This window comes from Puntigrus tetrazona, chromosome 1 (genome assembly GCF_018831695.1).
Source record: "Puntigrus tetrazona isolate hp1 chromosome 1, ASM1883169v1, whole genome shotgun sequence".
NCBI lineage: Eukaryota > Metazoa > Chordata > Actinopteri > Cypriniformes > Cyprinidae > Puntigrus > Puntigrus tetrazona.
The window spans coordinates 12406772-12426012 of record NC_056699.1 but is presented as its reverse complement, the minus strand read 5'-3'; the positions used below and the strand labels follow the sequence as shown (position 1 = coordinate 12426012).

General features: G+C 35.9%; 1 protein-coding gene and 1 pseudogene across 1 annotated transcript; one reads left to right on the top strand and one right to left on the bottom strand.

Moving 5' to 3' along the window:
* Nucleotides 1-1137: 1137 nt before the first annotated feature.
* On the bottom strand, nt 1138-6460 carry LOC122335048 (annotated as a pseudogene).
* Nucleotides 6461-6732: 272 nt separating this feature from the next.
* ncapd3 (non-SMC condensin II complex, subunit D3) lies at nt 6733-18644 on the top strand. Its single transcript, XM_043243043.1, has 35 exons — nt 6733-6826; nt 7235-7386; nt 7495-7657; nt 7779-7954; nt 8071-8238; nt 8562-8623; nt 9093-9180; nt 9268-9401; nt 9495-9567; nt 10008-10133; nt 10263-10515; nt 10634-10669; nt 10757-10876; nt 10964-11037; nt 11294-11428; nt 11852-12072; nt 12168-12359; nt 12478-12575; nt 13107-13216; nt 13297-13404; nt 13579-13690; nt 13914-14015; nt 14140-14378; nt 14466-14545; nt 14622-14759; nt 14908-15041; nt 15283-15479; nt 15566-15676; nt 15849-16019; nt 16152-16264; nt 16449-16516; nt 17385-17426; nt 17528-17578; nt 17775-17832; nt 18315-18644. Exons 1-35 carry the CDS (start codon nt 6775-6777, stop codon nt 18385-18387), a joined length of 4230 nt encoding a protein of 1409 aa, XP_043098978.1. The 5' UTR covers nt 6733-6774; the 3' UTR covers nt 18388-18644.
* The last annotated feature ends 597 nt before the right edge of the window (nt 18645-19241 follow it).

The window sequence follows — 19241 nt, the reverse complement described above, 5'->3', positions numbered from 1 at the left end:
TGAACAGTTCAACTCTCCCGTCATCAATATATAATCTTGGCGAAAAATGTATGCAACTCTGGATGGAAACAAATGTTACGACATTGCAGAAGCTTATCAGAAGAATCAAAGCTAAAGACAGTCCAAAGAAATATAAGTGTGTGTGTGAGCCTTTTTTTTTTTTTTTTTTTTTTTTTTTTTTTTTGCACAGGCAGTGTACATTGATCATGAAATGTACACTGCCTGTACATTTCAATGCTTTTGTTATGAATAAAAGAAAAATAATTATTATAATTTTATAACGTGGTAACATTTACAATTTAATTCCACTTATTTTTACTTGATGTTTTCTACACACGTGGGTGAGTTAGACACATATATGAAGTATAAGAGATATACATTACCATAAACGAATAAGGCCACAATTTGTATTTCGTCTATCTATCATGTTTTTGGATGTTCTAAACTTACCGATAAGCGCATCCTGCCCCGTTTCTTTGTCTAACTTCCACGAGCAGGTCGCCGCCATTGTTGTCTTTTCTTCGGCTGATATTCACACGCAGACCTGCTCGTACAGCGACATCCAGCGGCTGAGAAAACTTTCTACTTTGAGCTGATTGGAAGATTGCTTTCTTAATAGAGCATTATCGCCATCTACTGTGTAGTATGAAATAGTATTTGGGGGCTTGTTCATTTTACGTGGTATATGGGTCTAAAATGGACCAAGTTTGCCACGGTAACGGTTCTGTTCAAATGGAAATATATTTGGTTTGGTTTGATATATATTTCATTCCATTCAGTAGTTTATGTAACACAGGTGGCTCTTTCGGGAGTGTGTGTGTGTGTGTGTGAGCGTCGGGGAAAATAATAGTGTATTCCATTCATTTAACTTTTCACAATAATGTGTCATTTTTACTCACTTTATGGTATTCGCTTTTTTGGTTTTAAATTAAAGTGCTTGAAAAGGTACAATGACGTTTGACAACACATTTTACTTCATGCCAAATGTTTAATTTAAAGACATTAACATTCAAATTGAAGTTTTCTTTTTAGTAGGTTAAAATTTAACACTGCATCAAAAAGGGGTCAAAAAAACAATCAAGATCAATTTGTCTGAGATCAAAAAGTGTATTGTAATGTTCTACTCAAGCTAATAAGTATTGTGCTTCCAAATGAATCCATCTTTGTATATAAAATCTAATACATTTTACACACTTGTAATATCCAAAGTCATATAATCTAAAATAATTTATGGAAATAAATTATCTTTGAACATTTCGAAAATACAGTTTGTTAGGAAACAGAATTTAAGAACATATACTTTACAGTTTAATGCATACGTAGAAAGAAATAAAGAACTTCAGGTATTGCACTAGTTTGTTAATAATGACATTCTCCATCCAGGGACTTTTAGGTTACAAGGCCATCATTCACACTCGATCACTGCCTGGAGCAGAAGCTCATCGGGTACCTCTTCAGTGGCCCTTTCTACTTCCTGCAGAGCTTCCAGATAAGCAGGGTCATCCGCCACTCTCTCCCCAGTCCTCAGCTTTCTCAGCCTGAGGAGCCGAGGAATCAGTCCTGGGTACAGAAGTCTGGGCAAGCTCGATGTTCCCCAGTTCATCCGTTAAATACGCCTGATCCTCCTCATCCTGCGCAATTCAACACACAAATATACATTCAAACTTATGTATGGTTACGTAAATTACAGGTGATTCTCCAGAAGAACTAAATCCAGCCTGACCTCCATCAGCAGGTGGCTCATGCAGACTTCTTGAGGCAGTGGGAAGCCTGTTAAACCATAGAAATGCCATAATATTACAATCTAACCCAAATCCATGTAACATCATTCCCTACACAAGTTCCTCTATCTAGTTAACAAACAAACAACACTGCCCTCATCAGATCTGAAAGTAATGTCATCTATAGCAAAGAAACTGTCACCTCTACTGGCAGGACAAGCTAAAGTAGTTTAACTATATAGTAGCTAGAAAGTAAAAGGTTTATTACTGGAGGATCTGTAGTTCTGTCTTCTGCACTCAGGGTCATGACATCTCTGATACCACACTTCTTCTTTGAGATCCACCACAATTCTATGAAAAATAAGAAAGCTGAGCATTCTGTAATTGTTACAGACCCTCAAACAGACGATATTAATCAATGCAAGTCGCAGCCGTGAAGACCCACATGATGTTGTTGCTCTTGTGAAAGCGCTTCACGTTGTGGCACCAGCGGAATTTCTCGATATCATAAACCAACAGCTGTTCAGACGCAAAGTAGTTCCATCTCCGGATGCCTGTTTGGGTTAAACGTGACATTCAGTTAACAAAGTATTCAGTTGAAATAATTCCTTTTGAGAAAAAGGCGGTTTTGCTTAAAATTCAGTAGAAAGAAACTAAAGTACAATGAAAGCATGGCTCCATTTTGTTACAGTTGCTTACTTCCTTGAATGCCGTCTTTGCACAAGAGTGTCAGCACGAATTCATCCACCTCTTTAAAAGAAGATAGCTTCTGTTCACCCAACAGATCTATACGGAAAGGACAGAGCGAGAAGTGTCTACTTGTAGTTAACTGTCAATGATGTGAATAGTAAAGCATGACATTCAGGCAGGGTGGGAAATGATCCTAATAGGGCTGGTGAATGTTCAGTTTCATACATATAAAGGCACATTTTAAGTTAAGCACATTGCAGCATTGAGATGGTTAATTCTGTTCTTAGAAACCACTGCTAGCACTTGGTGATGTTAAGTTGTATTTCTCATTACCAGAGCTATGTGGCTCTCTCTGAGGACAGACACTGAGATCCTGCTGTACTCTTCTGTGGCATATCATAAGTCAAAATCCTCTGTCCTGTGAAACTAATTCAAAACAGCCATGTGTGTTAGTGTGTGTGTGTGTGTGTGTGTGTGTGTGTGTGAAACTCGATATTCTAAAACAATGGCACAATCAGAAAAAAGTTGACCCAACCGTAGTGTGGACAACACACCTGATATTGGTGATTAAGGAAGTTAAAAATATGCATTCTTCTTTTGTGGTGTGCTTGGAGGGCTTTGGGACAAACTTGTTGTCTTCTGCCACACAAAAGGCAGCATTCTTTCCAAGTTTGGAGGACTTGTAGAGACGGAAGTTTCTGTTCTTGGTGTAGACCCCTTCAAAGGAGGAAAGAGTTACTTTTAATCTCGTCCCTTACCTTCACTTGCAGTACAATTTAAATCATAAGAACATATTTAAAAAACTACATTCTGATAATAAAAATTTAAATAAAATGTCATCAATACATTTTAAAAACAGTCAAGTACACTGTATAATAATGTTTAATATTTTATTTTAAATAATATTTTATATTTTAATAAACATGATTTATGTCTTCATTTAAAGAAGTACACTCACATTGATGTTAACTAACATACTAAAGCACACACAAAGTACTTGATTATAATTTTAACAGTTGTGTTATTTAAAATTACAAAGTAAATATAGATTAAATGTACAAAATTCATCATTACAAATGTAAATGAAATTACAAATATATTTAAATACGCAACATATTATAATTTATTAAAACATATTGCAGATGACCATAAATTAAATATACTTTAACCATATTTCAAAGATAACAGTAATAGTAATTTTGAATTTAAAAGGTAGTCAAGTAACTAATTTAAAAAATGTAAGTTTTATAAAAGTAATTTTAATTTCAAAAGCATTTATTTAATTGTAAATAAAATGCAATTACATATCAGAAAACATTACATTCTGCTAACACTCCATGCTTTTATTTACATTATATATTATTAATATATTATTTATTTAATAAGTACACTTATTCATTTCATCAACAGAAAAGAATTTGCAGTGAACAGTAGTCCTTTAAAGTCAAGTGTTTCATTGAAATAATCGATTTTATAAGACTTTTTAAAAATGAAAAAACTTTTAATTCCTACCCAGGTCAACAAAAAGTTGTTCTTGTCCATTTTTGCTCTTCACTATCAGAAAGTCAAGATCCTTCTCTTCATACTTTCTTCTCTTGGCCTGTGATCCATCCACATCAGCTCTGTTCTCTCTTGGACAAACTTCTGTTGTGGGTGCCTCTGGTTTGCTTTAAAACAAATTAAACCAATATGATATTATATCAGAAACAGAAGGATGTATGAAGGTAGAACACTGCGGAAATATAAAAGATTTGTCTGTGAGAAACAGATTCAATTTTGGTTCCAATGTCTGTCTGTCATCTCACCTTTTCTGAAGGCTTTTTAGAGCAGGATGTAGGATATCATGAATAAATCGACCTGCAAACACACACATCACTATCACAGACCGTAACAAATATATATATATATATATATGCATCAACCACCACGTAATCACTTTTAGTAAATGTTGAAGATATGACTTTGACTCACCAACATGAGAGTTGTCTTTGAATGCAGCACTGGGAAGCATGAAGATAAGATGACGACTAAACTTCTCAGTGGTGCTGGAGTCTAGATTAAGGACATCTTTTGCAGAGCAGCGTAGACCGTAAACCTCCTCAAGCTTCTCACACACATACTGTTATTGCATACGGGGGAAAGTTATTGTAATTGATGAATAAATGTATTTGGAGCTATTTTAAGCTTTTTTTGTATAACACACTATTCAAAAGCTTTAATAAGGTCAATAAGAATTTGTTCTTTTGGAAAGATCTTTTGAGCTCAGCAAGGCTGCATTTACTTGGTTAAAAATACACTGTAGAGAGTAATATTGTGAATAATTATTACAATTTAAAGTATGTTTAAGTAACTTAATAAAATGTATTCATGCAATAGCAAAGCTTTATTTTTAGCAGCCGCTATTCCAATTTTCAGTGTCACACGATTGCACGATGCAGATTTGGTGCTCAGTAACAATTTTCCTTATTATATATGTTGAAAGCAGTGGTGCTGTTTTTTTTTGTGTGGAAAAATTATACATTTTTAAAAATATATGTCTTGAATTTGATATTTAGCATAAATGTAATAAAAATTAACAAATAATTTAATTATTTTATTTTAATCACATTTGTTTTATAATGAATATATTTAATTTTAATTATATTTATTTAAAAATTAAATAACACATCTGTTTGCAATCATTTGTAATTTATTGTGATTTATCTTTTGTAACATTGTAAATGTCTGTAATATTTGTTTACTTCCATATGTTCTTGCTAAATACAAATACAAATATTTAAACAAATCGTACTGACCCCAAATGACTGAAGTAGTGTACACTTACTTGAATTAGTTTTGTCACCATCATCTTGCCGTCCAGGTGCGTGTTGGAGGCTTTGTCGAACTCTAAGTCAAAGTAGAGTTTGCAGACGGCCCCTTCCAGAATGACCTCATAACAGTGCATCAGAGACTGTCTGTGAGTGCTGAGGAGACAAAGATCTCTCATTCACCTACAGCTATGCCTTTAAGTGCATGCACTTTTTATTAATTAAAAGTACATCACTACTGATTACACTTTTATAAAATCCTCATCTGTAGCAAATTACTTCCTTTAAATATCTTTCCTAAAACTAATTTATACATATTATGTGTCAGGGTACCTGTAGTAATGCCAGAGTTCACTGTAGCTGGTCACTAGGAAAATCCTCTGTCCAGCATCACTGCCATCCTTCTCCAAAGAAAATAAATGCAGGTCCTGATAAAGACATAATAAGAGCCAAACATAGTGGTAGGTATACTTCATTTAAACAGATATACAGCAGCTTCTGTTAATGTATTTAACCTGTTTAATGTGCTGAGTGAAGGTGATGGCTGCGTTCTGCCGTGGGAAGAGTCTCCAGACAGAGGAGGGCTGCCATGGCCGGGACAGACGGGGCTTGTACGGACAGCTCAGAGGAGAAGACTGAAAAGATGAGGCTCTCTGCTCCACAGACTTCAGCCTGTCCTGCCATTTTTCTCTTGTCATCCTGGCTTGAAAACACTTAAGTATGATTAAATCACACTAATGCTCTGTGATGTGATCAGCAGAGTACAGTAAAGAGCTCAGGAGAACTGAAGTCACCCGTAAACAAATAAAAAAGTCCATCAGCGGATCATAATAGATTTCTGTAATACTACTTCTCTAAGGATATTTTTAGGCTGTATTATGTATGGTGTGCATATCAATCAATACATTTAGAGACAGACAGAGAAGAGAGAGAGAGAGAGAGAGAGAGATACAATTGTACTGATGTCGGATGACATGTTAGTTATGTTACAGTACTTTATAATATATAACGTACAATGTAACGTGAATCTATGGTGTTTATATATTTACCGCCTGTACAAAGAGTACATTTGAGTGATGAGTGCTACACCTAGTTTGGTCGCTTACTTGTATTCTTCCTTGTGTAGTCCTTTGTTAATTATTTTTTGTATATTTACAGTCTGAAGCGTTCCCTTTATCATGCATTTTCTCTTTTTGAGGAACGCGCTTCGCTGCACGTCATAAAAATGAAGCGTTGCGCATGCGCCGGATACACCAAGCGCGAAACGGAACTGCTTTGATTCATGAATATTAATAAGCCAACACCCTCCCTCATCGTTGTTGACGTTATTTTCTTTTTTTTGTCTAATTGTTCACATGTTATATTTTTGTAGATGCATAACATTTGTGCATGTTACGGTATAATATGGTATTCTGTTATAACAGAAAATTTAATAAAAACGAAATAAAGTATTTACTTAATTAATATTCATGAGCTCCCTGCGTATGTCGCCGAGCATGCTGGGATTGCGGTCCCCTCCGGTGCAGCGGCTGTTGGCGCGTTATTTTGAACGAAGTATGGAGTTGATGCATGCGTTGCAGTTATTAAAATTAAACAGTGTGTCTACAGGTACGGTTCATTTATTTATTTTGTCACCAGCATGTCCTAGAAACAACGGCTAAAAGCCTTTTGAGGTGCACTGCGTGTTTTGTTGTAGTAAACTTCGAAACATTTTGAGTTGCAACTGACGCTGTCATTTCTGGGGATTGTTTTGGTTTCGGTTTATGGTTTATTGTATCACATATTAGATTTTAGTACAAAACCTTTTTGTTTTACCATAGCAGATAAACATTAACTATCCGTTTAAACTTTATAATTCGATTGAAAACAATCGGGTTTACTGTATCACTACATAGTCATACTATATAATACACATATAATCACATCTTGTGTCAACTTAACGAGCAGCCTGCGTCTTTTTGGGGGGCGTTATTAACGAGAGCCACCATATCGTGTTGACTTTTTGACATGTTTCAGCCTGGGTGGATGCAGTGTGGGATTTCGAGTTCACGCACACAGACCCTCTTGACCCAGTTATTGAGGAGGAGATAAAGGAAGGCCCTGATGTTTTCAAAACAATTTACGTGCAGCTTTTGCCCTTCTCCAATGAGGATGATGACAATACACAGGTATAACGTGATGATACTGTGATTTATTTGCGCATGATGCCACAAAATAGTACATCTGATGCAGTGAGTGTAATTTTTACTTGCTTATGATGTATTTTTTCTCTGCAGAGTGTCTGGGTGGTGTTCGGTGAGAACGGAGTCTCTGCAAAAACTTTGGTGGCTGTCCTTTCCTACTTCATCCTTGGTGCTAAAACCAGAAGTCCCAGTCTTGAACAGAGACTATGTGGTCTACAGGCAGCCTCTCTATACTTGTTGTTGCTAAAAATACCTGGTCAGTTTCCATCTTTTGCATCTAGCTGCAGTGCTGAATTCCGTTCCTAATGCATGGCATGATACAGATTCCTTTTGTTAGGCCCTTGTGAGTTTATGTTATGCTTTTTGTCCGTCTTTAGGGAGTGTTGCAAATAAAGTGTACCACCAGATTCTTTTTGATACCTGTCTGAGCATGCCACTGAAATGCTGGCCTCAAGACTCCGGCAAGAAACGCAAGAAAGATTCTTTAAAAAGCTCTCAAGGTGATCCAAAAACTGGCAAACGATCAAAACCCCCAAAGAAAGTGCCAGAAGAGGTATAGAGTTTTGAATTAGTTTGTTTGCGTATGCCACATTTACATTTATCATCTTTAAAAGCATTTTTCTACTCAGTCAGTGTGACAGTGGTGTTATGTATTTTGTATCCAAACAGGTAGAGTTTGATGATGACGAAGATGACGAAGAAGAGGGGATGTACTTTGCTGCGCAGGATTTGCTGAAAATAAGAGAAGGCATTGTCTTGCTGGTTCGCACACTTCTGAGACTGCTCGAGAGATTTTCTCTTCGAGACAAACCTCAGAGTGCTGACAGCTGTGTTCAGGTCAGTCAGTGATCAATGAATGATCAGGAAGTTCCTCACTCAGCACTTGTTGTGTGCTTCTTGTGCTTGTGTTGGGGATTTGTGTAAATATTAAAGTATTTTTAGGTATAGCTATTTTTGTCTGTTTAAAAAGCCCATTTTTGACATCAATAAAAAGCCTCTTTGCTCAGTTAGATGATCAGTTCTCACATAGCTTATAAGGCAATGTTTTTGTATAGATTTGAATATATTTTTCACATATTAATAATAACCTTTGAAATTTGTTTTACAACTGTACTTACAGAATGCAGTTTTTTTATTATTATTATTTAATTTACTTTCAGCTTTTCACTGAACTTACCAACTTTGAGCCGGTCATTGGAGATATGTCATTCTCTCAGGAAAGGTAAATGGAAAAAAAAGAGAAAGATAAGGAAATGCATTTCAGCCCTACTTTTAGTATTATTTAGATATTATTTATTAATATTTTTCATTGGCTTTTATTTTTATATTTTATTTTAGTAATGTTATACAATATTATATAAAAGTGTGTGTGTGTGTGTGTGTGTATTTATGTATGTATATATATTGTTTTACCTTTTAATTTGTTTTTATTTCAGTTATAGTTTTTGTAACTGTAATATTTCAACTTAAACTAATTTTTTTTTTATTTTGTTGCCAAGACAGTATTTCTATTTTGCATTTGTTTTTCAAAGAGTTTTTAATTGTGTATTAAATGTATATTGATATTAAACTATTTCAGTTATTCCAAACTATTCTTCTAAATCAAACTATTGTAGTACAGTTTTATTTAATGATATCAGTTGTAATGCATTTGATAAGAGCCTGATATTTATGATATGTGTGTTTTGAAGGTGTGTGGACCAATTAAAGAGTCTGCCTGAGCTGTCCTATCATGGACTGGGGCTACTTTGCTCAACCATTCATGGTGAAGGAGATGAGGTATGGGTTGCTCCAAAAAGACCACTGCGTTTTAGTTGCGTGAGTTACATTACACTGCTTGATCTTTATAGGTGTTGTGTTTTACAGTGTCGTCGCAGAGTATTCCGCAAGCTACTCTATGTTATTCTGATGATGAAAACACAAGAGAGCTCCAAGCCATGTCTTCTTGCTCCATCTCAGGCTGTTTGTGGTGCCAGAGACCAGGCTATACTTTTCATTAGGTTGGTGACTTTTTGTTTTTAAGATCTTTTTTTGTCTGTGTGTTCAGCGTTGATTCTGTTGATTATAACTGAATTATGTGTTGTGTGTTTTAGTCATATTGTTGATGAGCAGAGGGAGGCCACGCTGCCGCTTTTACGGATCCTTGTACAACATATCTGCCATCAGGTATATATTATTTTCAAATAAAATTGACTAAATTCGAAAAACTGAATTTCTTCATTTTAGTTATGTTATTAATGACTCTCATTTCTCGTGTTATTCCAAACCTGTATGTTATATCTTTTCATGGAACATGGACATTTTTGAAGACATTTATATTGACATTGTTGAAGGAACACTCCACTTATTCTCCAGCTTTAAAAAGTAGAGGTTTTTTTTATTTATCCATTCAGCCCATCTCCTTTGACCAAAGATGACCAAAGAGTTTCAATATTTTTCGTATTTAAAATGAATGATATCATGCAAAAATTTTGGGGGATATTTCTTTCATTTACTCGCCTCCATGTCATTCTAATCCCACAAGACGTCTGTTAATCTTCACAAATTTTTAATCCCTCCATTAAAAAGTCCAGGTCACTCTGTGTTTGTGTGTGTGTGTGTTTAAGATGGTAGAGAAGTCTGACTATCGAGCCAGTGGAGCACAGGCTGTTGGGAAACTAATGGCTAAGATGTCATGTCAGGACTATGCAGCCATTGTTAAGTGGCTCTATAGCTACTCCCGAAACAAGAAGGTAAACTGTGTGCCATGTAATGTAATGTAATTTTAATTTCAAACACAACTTACCTTGTGCACTATTCATTTGTTATTTGTCAGTGTTCTTGTCTGTTCCTGATGACAACCAGTTAAATCCTCTGTTCAGGTGGCATTCAGAATGTTTGCGCTTGATGTTGCCATGGTCCTGCTGGAGCAGAGTGAGAGGGAATTGGACGACACGGTGGACCCTGAGCTGGCTGTGTTCCTGCCACACAGGTTTCTGGTGCACAACATCATCTACAATCATCGTAATGATGTTTCCCCTACAGTCAGAGGGCACGCGTTGCACTGCCTTGCACAGTGTCTGGAGCTTGGTTCCCAGAATGCTACAAAATGTGTTCATGAGCTCTTTTCCAACAGTATGTATATTACTACAGTAATGTAACTGTACAGCTCTGTGTACAGTGTTTGTATATGAACGTTATATTGTTTATTTGTAACAAGTTTGAATACTGAATAAGCTTTTTTTTTTATCAGGTTCTCAGACTATATTGGAGTCAGGCCGCTCTGAGCGTAAGATCATATTTCGGTGTTTAGAAGGAAGTAAGAGTGAAGCATTTTCGTAGGCGGTGATGGTTCAGTTTGGGTTTTGTTTTTCAGAAACTCTAAAACGACGAGAGACTGTTCAGAAAACCGCTCTGACCTTCAGAACCATTGAGCTTTCAAAACACAAGAGCATGACCACGACCCACAGGAGCGTCATGAATACTTCTTTACAGAGTAAGCTCACCATACATTAGCCTCGTCATTTAAGTGTACAATTTTACTTGACTATTTCTTTATTAATGTTTCTGTATTTATTTTTAGATGAGGAAACTGTGACCCTGTTTAAAAAACACGTCAGTGATCCAAAAACCAATGCTAGAAAAAGCGCACTGGAGGTACGGAATAGATTCTACACTTTGAAGCATTTCACCTTGTTCCTACTGGTTAAGGTTACTTCCGGCCAACATTCTGTTTTAGTCCTTTATTTGTTAGATGATTTGCACTGTAAAATCAGACCCTATTGAAAAGTTGCTTTTAAGACCTGCTGTTGTAGCCATCGCTTTTCGATCTTTTCCAACAAAACCATGATTTTTACAGTCAAAATACTATAAAGAAAGCGGCTATAATTGTGTGTTTCATGTGTTTGTGTAGACTATCATGAGTCTGCTGAAGCATGGGGTGATCTCATGCAGTGCAGAGAATCTGAATATTCTGTCAGATCGCTGCAGGGATCCTGCTGTCTCAGTGAAGAAGAAAGCCATGCAGTGCCTTATGGATCTCCTTGCTGTGAGCAACCCCCACCCACCTTACAATGCTATGTCCATCTGTTAAGACCGTAATATGATTAGCTAGTCAAAACATCAATCTTTTACCCTTGCCTCTACATTGTAACTGTTACTGCCAAGGTTTGAATTCTAACTAGTTTGAATTTCTCTTTTTCTCGTAGCCAATGTAAGCCATATAGTATGTTCGCTTTCTTTCACAAATTTAGTCCTAAATTTGTCCTACAAATCCTAAATCCTAATCTACAAATGAGATCCTAATCATTTTTGTTTGCACAATTTTGTCCACAAAATAATTGAAAAAACATTTTTTTAGGCCTGTCCGCATAAGGGTTGCTATAAACCTTTAAACTCATACTTCCATACGCTGGTTTCGTGTGTCCCCAGCAGGTTGAAAACTTCTTCCTTTGAAACATTATGTTTATAGGCTCTGCCTGAGAATAGAGAAGTGCAGGAGGCCTGGCTGAGAGGAGTGTTACCGGCTGTCATGGACTCTGAGAGCTCTGTGCAAGAGAAAGCTCTTGAATGTCTTGACCGTGTTGTCATCGCTCACATTAAGAGTCAAGGCAAATATCTGGATAGTGACACCTCTCAGATGCTGGCCTGGGAATTACTGGGGCTGATTTGTGAAAAGTGTCAAGACCTCAGGTCAGTAACACGTGTCTTAACCATCTGTGACTAGTGGAATATGACATGTTTTCTGTTTTAATTCTGTCATCCTCCTATATCTTTTTATTTTTCAGCCGGTATTTCAGCAAGGCTTTCAGCGTGTGGGCTCCGCAGCAGAAGTTCACTCCTGCGTTTGTGAATGGTTTGCTATCTCATACCAAAGGAGAGAGAGCTGCTGCTGCCTGGTTGCTGTTAGCTAAAGTTGCCAGTTGCTCTCCTAAACTGAACTATGGCACCATACTGGATACCTGGGAGAATACTATCAGGTCAGAAAACACAGCTAAGCAAGTGGGAGAAGCAGGATTTTTTTAAACCTCATAGTAAATGTACAAACAGGTAAAGTATTAGGAAAAATATAATTTATTTATTTGTTTTTATTAATAGGTCACCAGTTGTTTCAGTTACAATGACCTGTCATATCTTGAGTGTTCTGGGTGACGTTGCGTCTAATATCAATGACGACACCAAAACTAGAATAGTAGGTAAGTGGACTTCAGATTGCAACTGATACGGTCGCAAATGCATCAGAACATCAGAAGAGTATTATTTTTTTATTATATTTAAAACTAGTTCCCATTGGTGAAAGATTAGGCTGACCAAAGCTCCATTTATTATGTTATATATATTAAAATAAACAGTGACGTTGAGAAATCTTTTTACAAATTAAAATACCAGCTGTTTTAATATATTTAATGATACGAAGCTGAATTTTCTGCAGCCTTTTATCTACTCTTCAGTGTCACATGATACTTCAGCAATCATTCTAATATACTGATTTGATGTTAATAAAACATTTCTTTTAATTATCAAAATTAAATAGAACTTTTTAATTGTTCTTCAATTGTTCTTATTTATTAAAAATAAATAAATACTTGCTGCCTGAAACTTTTGTACTGTAGTGTATAGGTAGTCAATTTAATTAGCTACTGCATGTTTGAGTAAGAAGGGTAATTCAGTTAAACTGATTGTATTTTAACTCAAGTACATTACAAATGCACATTTTACCTGTGTAGATGATCTGATGAGCTGGTTGAAGACTTTCAGCCTGCCTTTAGAAGTGATCAGCTCCTGTGTGGATACTCTGGTCCGATTTGCAAGATCGGACAACACTCAGGACGCATTGGTAAGATCATCACCAGTGCAATTTTATGTTGTAATGTGTCATTTATACCCTAATACTTTGTGTGTGTGTGTGTGTTTTAGAAGTTCTTGGATTGTTTCTGTGGAGAGCTGGTTTCTGTGTGTGAGAGTTACCTGTCTGCTGTCATTCTACAAGAGAAGGGAGCTGAAAACATCAATGAAGACCTGCTGGTATAGAACAAGATTTTTATTAAAGAGGTCAAATTTAAAAAAATATATATGCTTAACACATCATTGAAGTTTTTTGCAATGTCAAGCAATATAATTTAGTTTTACATGACTGTTCTACACAATGTCTGACTCTTACTATTAAGGATGTTTTTCTATCCTTCATGTGTTTCTCAGGTCAAACATCTTTACACACTGGGTGCTGCTTCTCTCCATTGCCCTTCTAAAGTGGGAAAGAGAATTTTCCTTCTGGTTCAATCTGTTCTAACTCCCTCAGAACAACAGCCAGGTTTGTCCATGCAACTTTTTTTTTGCTTTGTATGGATGTGTATCTATCCAAGTTTTCTTGTATGCATATGTCAGTGTTAAGCCAAAGAAAGAACAAAGAGCTTCTCAGAAAACTGTTGTAAAATCTGCCCAGACTAATAGTATGTGGGTTTAAACCATATACACCTGATTTGTCTTGGAGAAACCATCTGAACTGCATGTTTTTTTTTTGTTTATTCTTCCAGTTCCTGCTGAAGGAGAAGAGCTGCCAGCTAGTCAGCCTCTTTCTCAGTTCAAACCCAATTCCATGCCAACATTGGTGCGAGCGCATGCTGTTATTACATTAGGTCTGAAACATTTCCAAACAAATTGGTTACTTTTAGATTGGTTACTTTTTTTCTACACAAAACCCGGCAGGCAGAATGTGACGACATCTGTTTTGAGTTTGGTCTTGTTCTTTTTCTTTCATAGGTAAGCTGTGTCTACAGCACGAGGAACTGATGTTGAAGTATCTGCCTGTGTTTGCGCGGGAGCTGGAAGTGGGCACAGAGTTGGCCGTTCGCAGTAATGTGGTAGTGGTGATGTGCGATCTTTGCGTGCGGTACACCAACACAGTGACCCGATATATCCCAAATATCTCAGCCTGTCTGAGAGACAAAGACCCCATTGTTCGAGAGCAAACCCTCATTATGCTCACTAATTTATTGCAGGTACACATGCAAACCTGTGATCAGACCTACAGAGAATCCTCAGAGAGTTTTGTTCTGATATTTGTTTGATGTTTTGCTCTTTAACAGGAAGAATATGTGAAATGGAAAGGTGCACTGTTTTTCCGATTTGCTATTGCCCTTGTGGACCCAGACCCTACCATTGCAGAGTAAGACCAAAGAAGAGCTTATTACAGTGCACTTTCTTTTGCCATTTAATCTAATGTTTTGATGTGTTTTTTTTAGTCTTTGTGAGTACTGCCTGGTTGACCTCCTGCTTAAGAAGAGTCCTCTCATGTTTTCCCAGCATTTCATCGAATGCGTTTTCCACTTTAACTCTTATGAAAAACACAAGAAATATAATAAATTCCCTCAAACAGAGAGGTAAATTCTAAAATGATTCATCATGAACCTGGATTTGACTTTTTGCAGTGGTTTGCAAAAAATACTTTTTAATTTTCTTCTGTTTATGGGAAGAAACTACTTTTAAATGCTGTGAGTTCTGAAATTGTGTTTGTATGTTTTCTGTCAGTGAGAAAAGCAAGTTTTCTCTGAAAGGACCACAGAATCAAGGCAAACGTTTCAGGATCTACAGGTTCCTACTGAAAAACTTTACTGATGAACAACGATTCAATATCACTACCAAAATCTGCCAGGACATCCTTGGTAAGAGCTGTGTGTAACTGACTGCTTGCTGTGCTGTTTGTAGTGTGAATCATAATTAGAACATTATGTAACAAATGAATGATCAGTGTTAACATTAAGATGAATGGTCTTTCAAAATGGAGTAAAACAAAGGTTAAACGAATTCTGAATCTGAATTCATCCTAAAGAAGATACGTAGATGTTATCCTCGCATATATAAGCATACACGGAAGTTAACTTTACAGAATCTTCTTTTCTCCAGCCAGCTTTGTGGACTCTGAGCTGCCTCTGGATTCTGAGGGTTCAGAGTTGCTTGCTGATACATTTGACATCCTGTCACTAAAAGAGATGAAACTGACAGCCATGAGTGGCCCAGCAGCAGGAGAGGAACCTCAGGAGGATGAGATGGCCATGGCTAAAGCTGTCTTACAGGTGGCCCAGAAAAAGCTGATCTCACAGGTGAGGGATCCTGAAGGTGGATTCGGAAGGTGGTCTACAAACTGTTGCCTGATCTTTGTTGAACTGCCCGTCTGTTTTATGTTCAGGTTCAAAAGAGGAACTTTGTGGAAAATGTTATTCCTATCATCATCAGTCTGAAGAACATGCTTGAGGAGCAACACTCGCCTGTCCTCAAACACCTTATGGCCTACCTACAGGTAATGCATATAGATGTGATTAGAGAAGAAAGGCTGAGGAAATTAATCTGTTATTCATGCCTGTCTATATTGCATACTATTAGTCTAACAATGTGCATTTGAAACAAGCCAAACAAACCAAATATTTTGCCCCAAACAAACATTTATTCTGACTTTCATGTTTGTGTTACAGGTGACCATGCAGGACTATCGTTCAGAAGTGAAGGAGCTGTTTGCTGCTGATGAGCAGTTGGCTGCAGAGGTGGAGTATAACCTCAAACAGTTTGAAAAGGAAAAACAAGAAAAAGAACAACAGCAGACGGAGAACCAACTGGCTAACTTTACCCTGTCACCTCGGCAAAACGTGAGTCAAACATACACCTGCGTCAGGAAATTGGAACTGGCAACAAAGCCATTATGTGTTACTGCTGGTTTTAACTACTTTGCTTCTTTCCTGTTTTTCCTTTCTCTTCTCTTTTATTTTTTATTTTTTTAGGGCAATGCTGTGGCTTCTCCTGCCCAGGCAGCAAACGTAGGGGGGCAGACAGGTTTTGCCAGCCCTCTGAATGCTGCTAAAAGTTCTGTACAAACCCCTAAATCTGCTCTCAGGTAAAACTAGCCACATTCCAGTACAACAGATAATTGGTATTTTTATTTAATTATTAAATTAATTAATTAGACATTGCCAGCGTGGTTTAAGCTTTAAAACTATTGTCATTAGCACACATTATTTGCAAAGATTATTTGTATGAATAGATATGGTGCATTTATTTTTTGTTTTGTTTTGTTTTAGGCGTCGCACTTATGCTGGCATGGTAACTCCAGTCAGGACCCATTCTTCCCCTACGGTGTTTTCAACAGGTAAACCAAATAACAGCCTTTCTGTTGTCGGCAAGAGAACAGTTATATCGCTTATACAGAACAATAAAGAAAATTGATTTCTTATGGGGTTTTTTTGCTTCTGTCATTTTAATAATTACATGACTTCGAATTAATTTTTATTTTATTTTATTTTCCACTCATTTTAAGGAAAATAACAAAGACCAGTTAAAATTAAACATTAATTAAATAGATTTCACTTGCAGGATCTTAACAAAAAAAGAGCTATTATATAAAATGCATGTTATGTTTTTTTTTGTTGTTGTTTTTTTAGTACTGTCCTGAGTAAGATATTTTACACAAAAGTACATATAGTCAAAAAAAAGGGCCAAAAAATATTAAAATAACCAATACAGGTGATCTACGATCTATTTTTTTTTGTTTTGTGACGGTTGTTCATGTTCATGTTTGTCCTGAACAGATAAAACTGAGCTCTGTTTTCAGAAAAATCCTCCATGTCCTGCAGATTCTTCAGTTTTCCTTTCCAATAGTCACTGTAGGGTTTTGAGATCTGTCTTTTCACACTGAGGACAGTTTTAGGGACTCAAATAGAACTATAAAAGAAAAAATAACATGCATTTAGTATAATCTCACTTAAGTATAATTTGCCTTATTTTTCACACATTCTGCAAGGGGTGCCCAAACTTGTGCACACCACTGTATGTCTCTATATTCAAACTGGTCTTCAAACCAGCAACAAATAAAAACTGCACTTATGGTTACAAACTTTGGCAAAGGTGTATTTGTGTTCTGTTATGGGTGGCAAAAAAAAATAATAATTTTGTAAAAGTCAGAGTTTCTCTCTCTCTCTCTCTCTCTATCTCTCACTCTTTCTCTCTTACTCTCACAGGACGAGGAAAACAGCTTGGGAGAGCCATCAGTACTCCACAAGGTAGTACTCATCTTTTTTGGATTTCGCAGATAGTTATGATGGGTCCCCTTTAAGCTTAAACTTTCTGATTTGTATTTTTTTTATTCCCCCTCTCTTTTAAGCGAGCATCAATGAAGTGACATTTGGAGAGCAAGTCAGTGCCATCTGCAATGGTAAAACATAATTTTTTGTCAGAATAAAATAATGTGAATAGCAGTTTCTATGTAGATATATTATCGAAAACCTTTTTTTATATGTTGGTGACTTAAAATTAGTTTTTCAAACATACTGTATACGGTTTTCAGTCAAAATCAGTAAAAGTACTAAATGAAAGATTGTGAACACATTAACATTTCTATCTGGTTACAGGAAGCAAAATTTTGGATGAAGAAAGGAGTGTTCTGCATCTCATGTCACCAGAACAACAGTATGTTTATATATTTCAGATAAGTTAAGAATTTACAGTGTTTCATGTAACTGAATTGTAGTAGGAGTTCCAAACAACAGGTTGACATGCACGCAAGGTCAAAAATCATTTTCTTTACCTTAAACAATTCATTTTTGCAAAGCCCTCCGGTGATTGTTTGATTTCATTTAAAGCAGGGTCACCACTCCAAAAGAAGTGCCTAGTGGCAAAGAAGGAATTTTCATTTTCATTCAGACCAACGACAATATGCAAATGATAATTATTTTTTTTTTTTTTTTATCAACATCTGCTCAGGGTTGACTTTTTCTTTTGAGAAACTGTAGCTTTATACACATGCACATTCATTTTTTTTTTTTTTTTTTTACTTTGCACGATGTTTTCATTTACGTACTGTTACACACTGCATAAAAGGTCATTTTCAAAAAATCCTCAATAGTGGCACTTTTAATATTAGTAATATGTATTTGTTTTATTTCCCACAGAAAACCGGTGCCCAGGCAGTGGAATGTGGAATCTCCTCTTGTACAAAAACTGAGAACTAAAAAAAGGTTTTAGTGAATGTTTAATTGTGCCTTTATAACAAACAAACTTTGCATCAAGAGTCATCTGTGAAGTATTGTTTTTTCTTTCTTTTTTTGCTGTTCCATCTTGTCTTATGTCTTTCTTTTGATACATTGGGTTGAATCATGCAAATTCTGGCATCCTTTTTATATTGAAATATACTTGTTGGAAAGCTACTTTCCTGATGTTCATATCTGTAGAGATGTGTGGCTGACGGTTAATGGCTGGATTACATAAAAAATGCACTTGTACACAAGTGTTTTGTTTCTTTATGGTGTCTAAAAAAGTTTGCCACTTCGTGGATTACTGCATGTGTGCATGCATACACACCAACATAAATATGAAATAAACCATAAAAGAGAAAATGTTATGCAAGTGTCTCTAGTAATAAATGTTAGTTTACTTACTATCACTAACTGAACCTCTTGTAGTATTGATGAATATTAATTAACTGATCCAAGAGAAAATATGACATGAATGTAAGAATGTTTTTTTGTCCTTATTGCTTTTATCAAGCTTTTTCCAAAAGGCCATCTTGTACATTTTAGTTTCATCTCAAAAAGTACAAAGTTCAATGTCACAGTAGTTGTAGTTCATCTCAATGCCACATGAGGGCGACAAGTGCCTTTTGATAACTCAGGAATTGATAAATCAATTCTTCCACACGTACATACAGAGAATTGATATTACGTTACGTTATATATATATATATATATATATATATATATATATATATATATATATATATATATATATATATATATATAAGAACAAAAAATGATTATCATTAATCATTTAAGATTATACATTTTGTATCAGAAATAAGTAAGTTTAAGATCCAGGTTTCA

Coding starts and splice junctions, on each gene's coding strand:
- ncapd3 (XM_043243043.1), top strand. CDS start 6,775: ATGGAGTTGATGCATGCGTTGCAGTTATTAAAATTAAACAGTGTGTCT. Junction 7,955..8,070: donor CAAAGAAAGTGCCAGAAGAG/GTATAGAGTTTT, acceptor GTATCCAAACAG/GTAGAGTTTGATGATGACGA. Junction 11,429..11,851: donor GCCTTATGGATCTCCTTGCT/GTGAGCAACCCC, acceptor TTATGTTTATAG/GCTCTGCCTGAGAATAGAGA.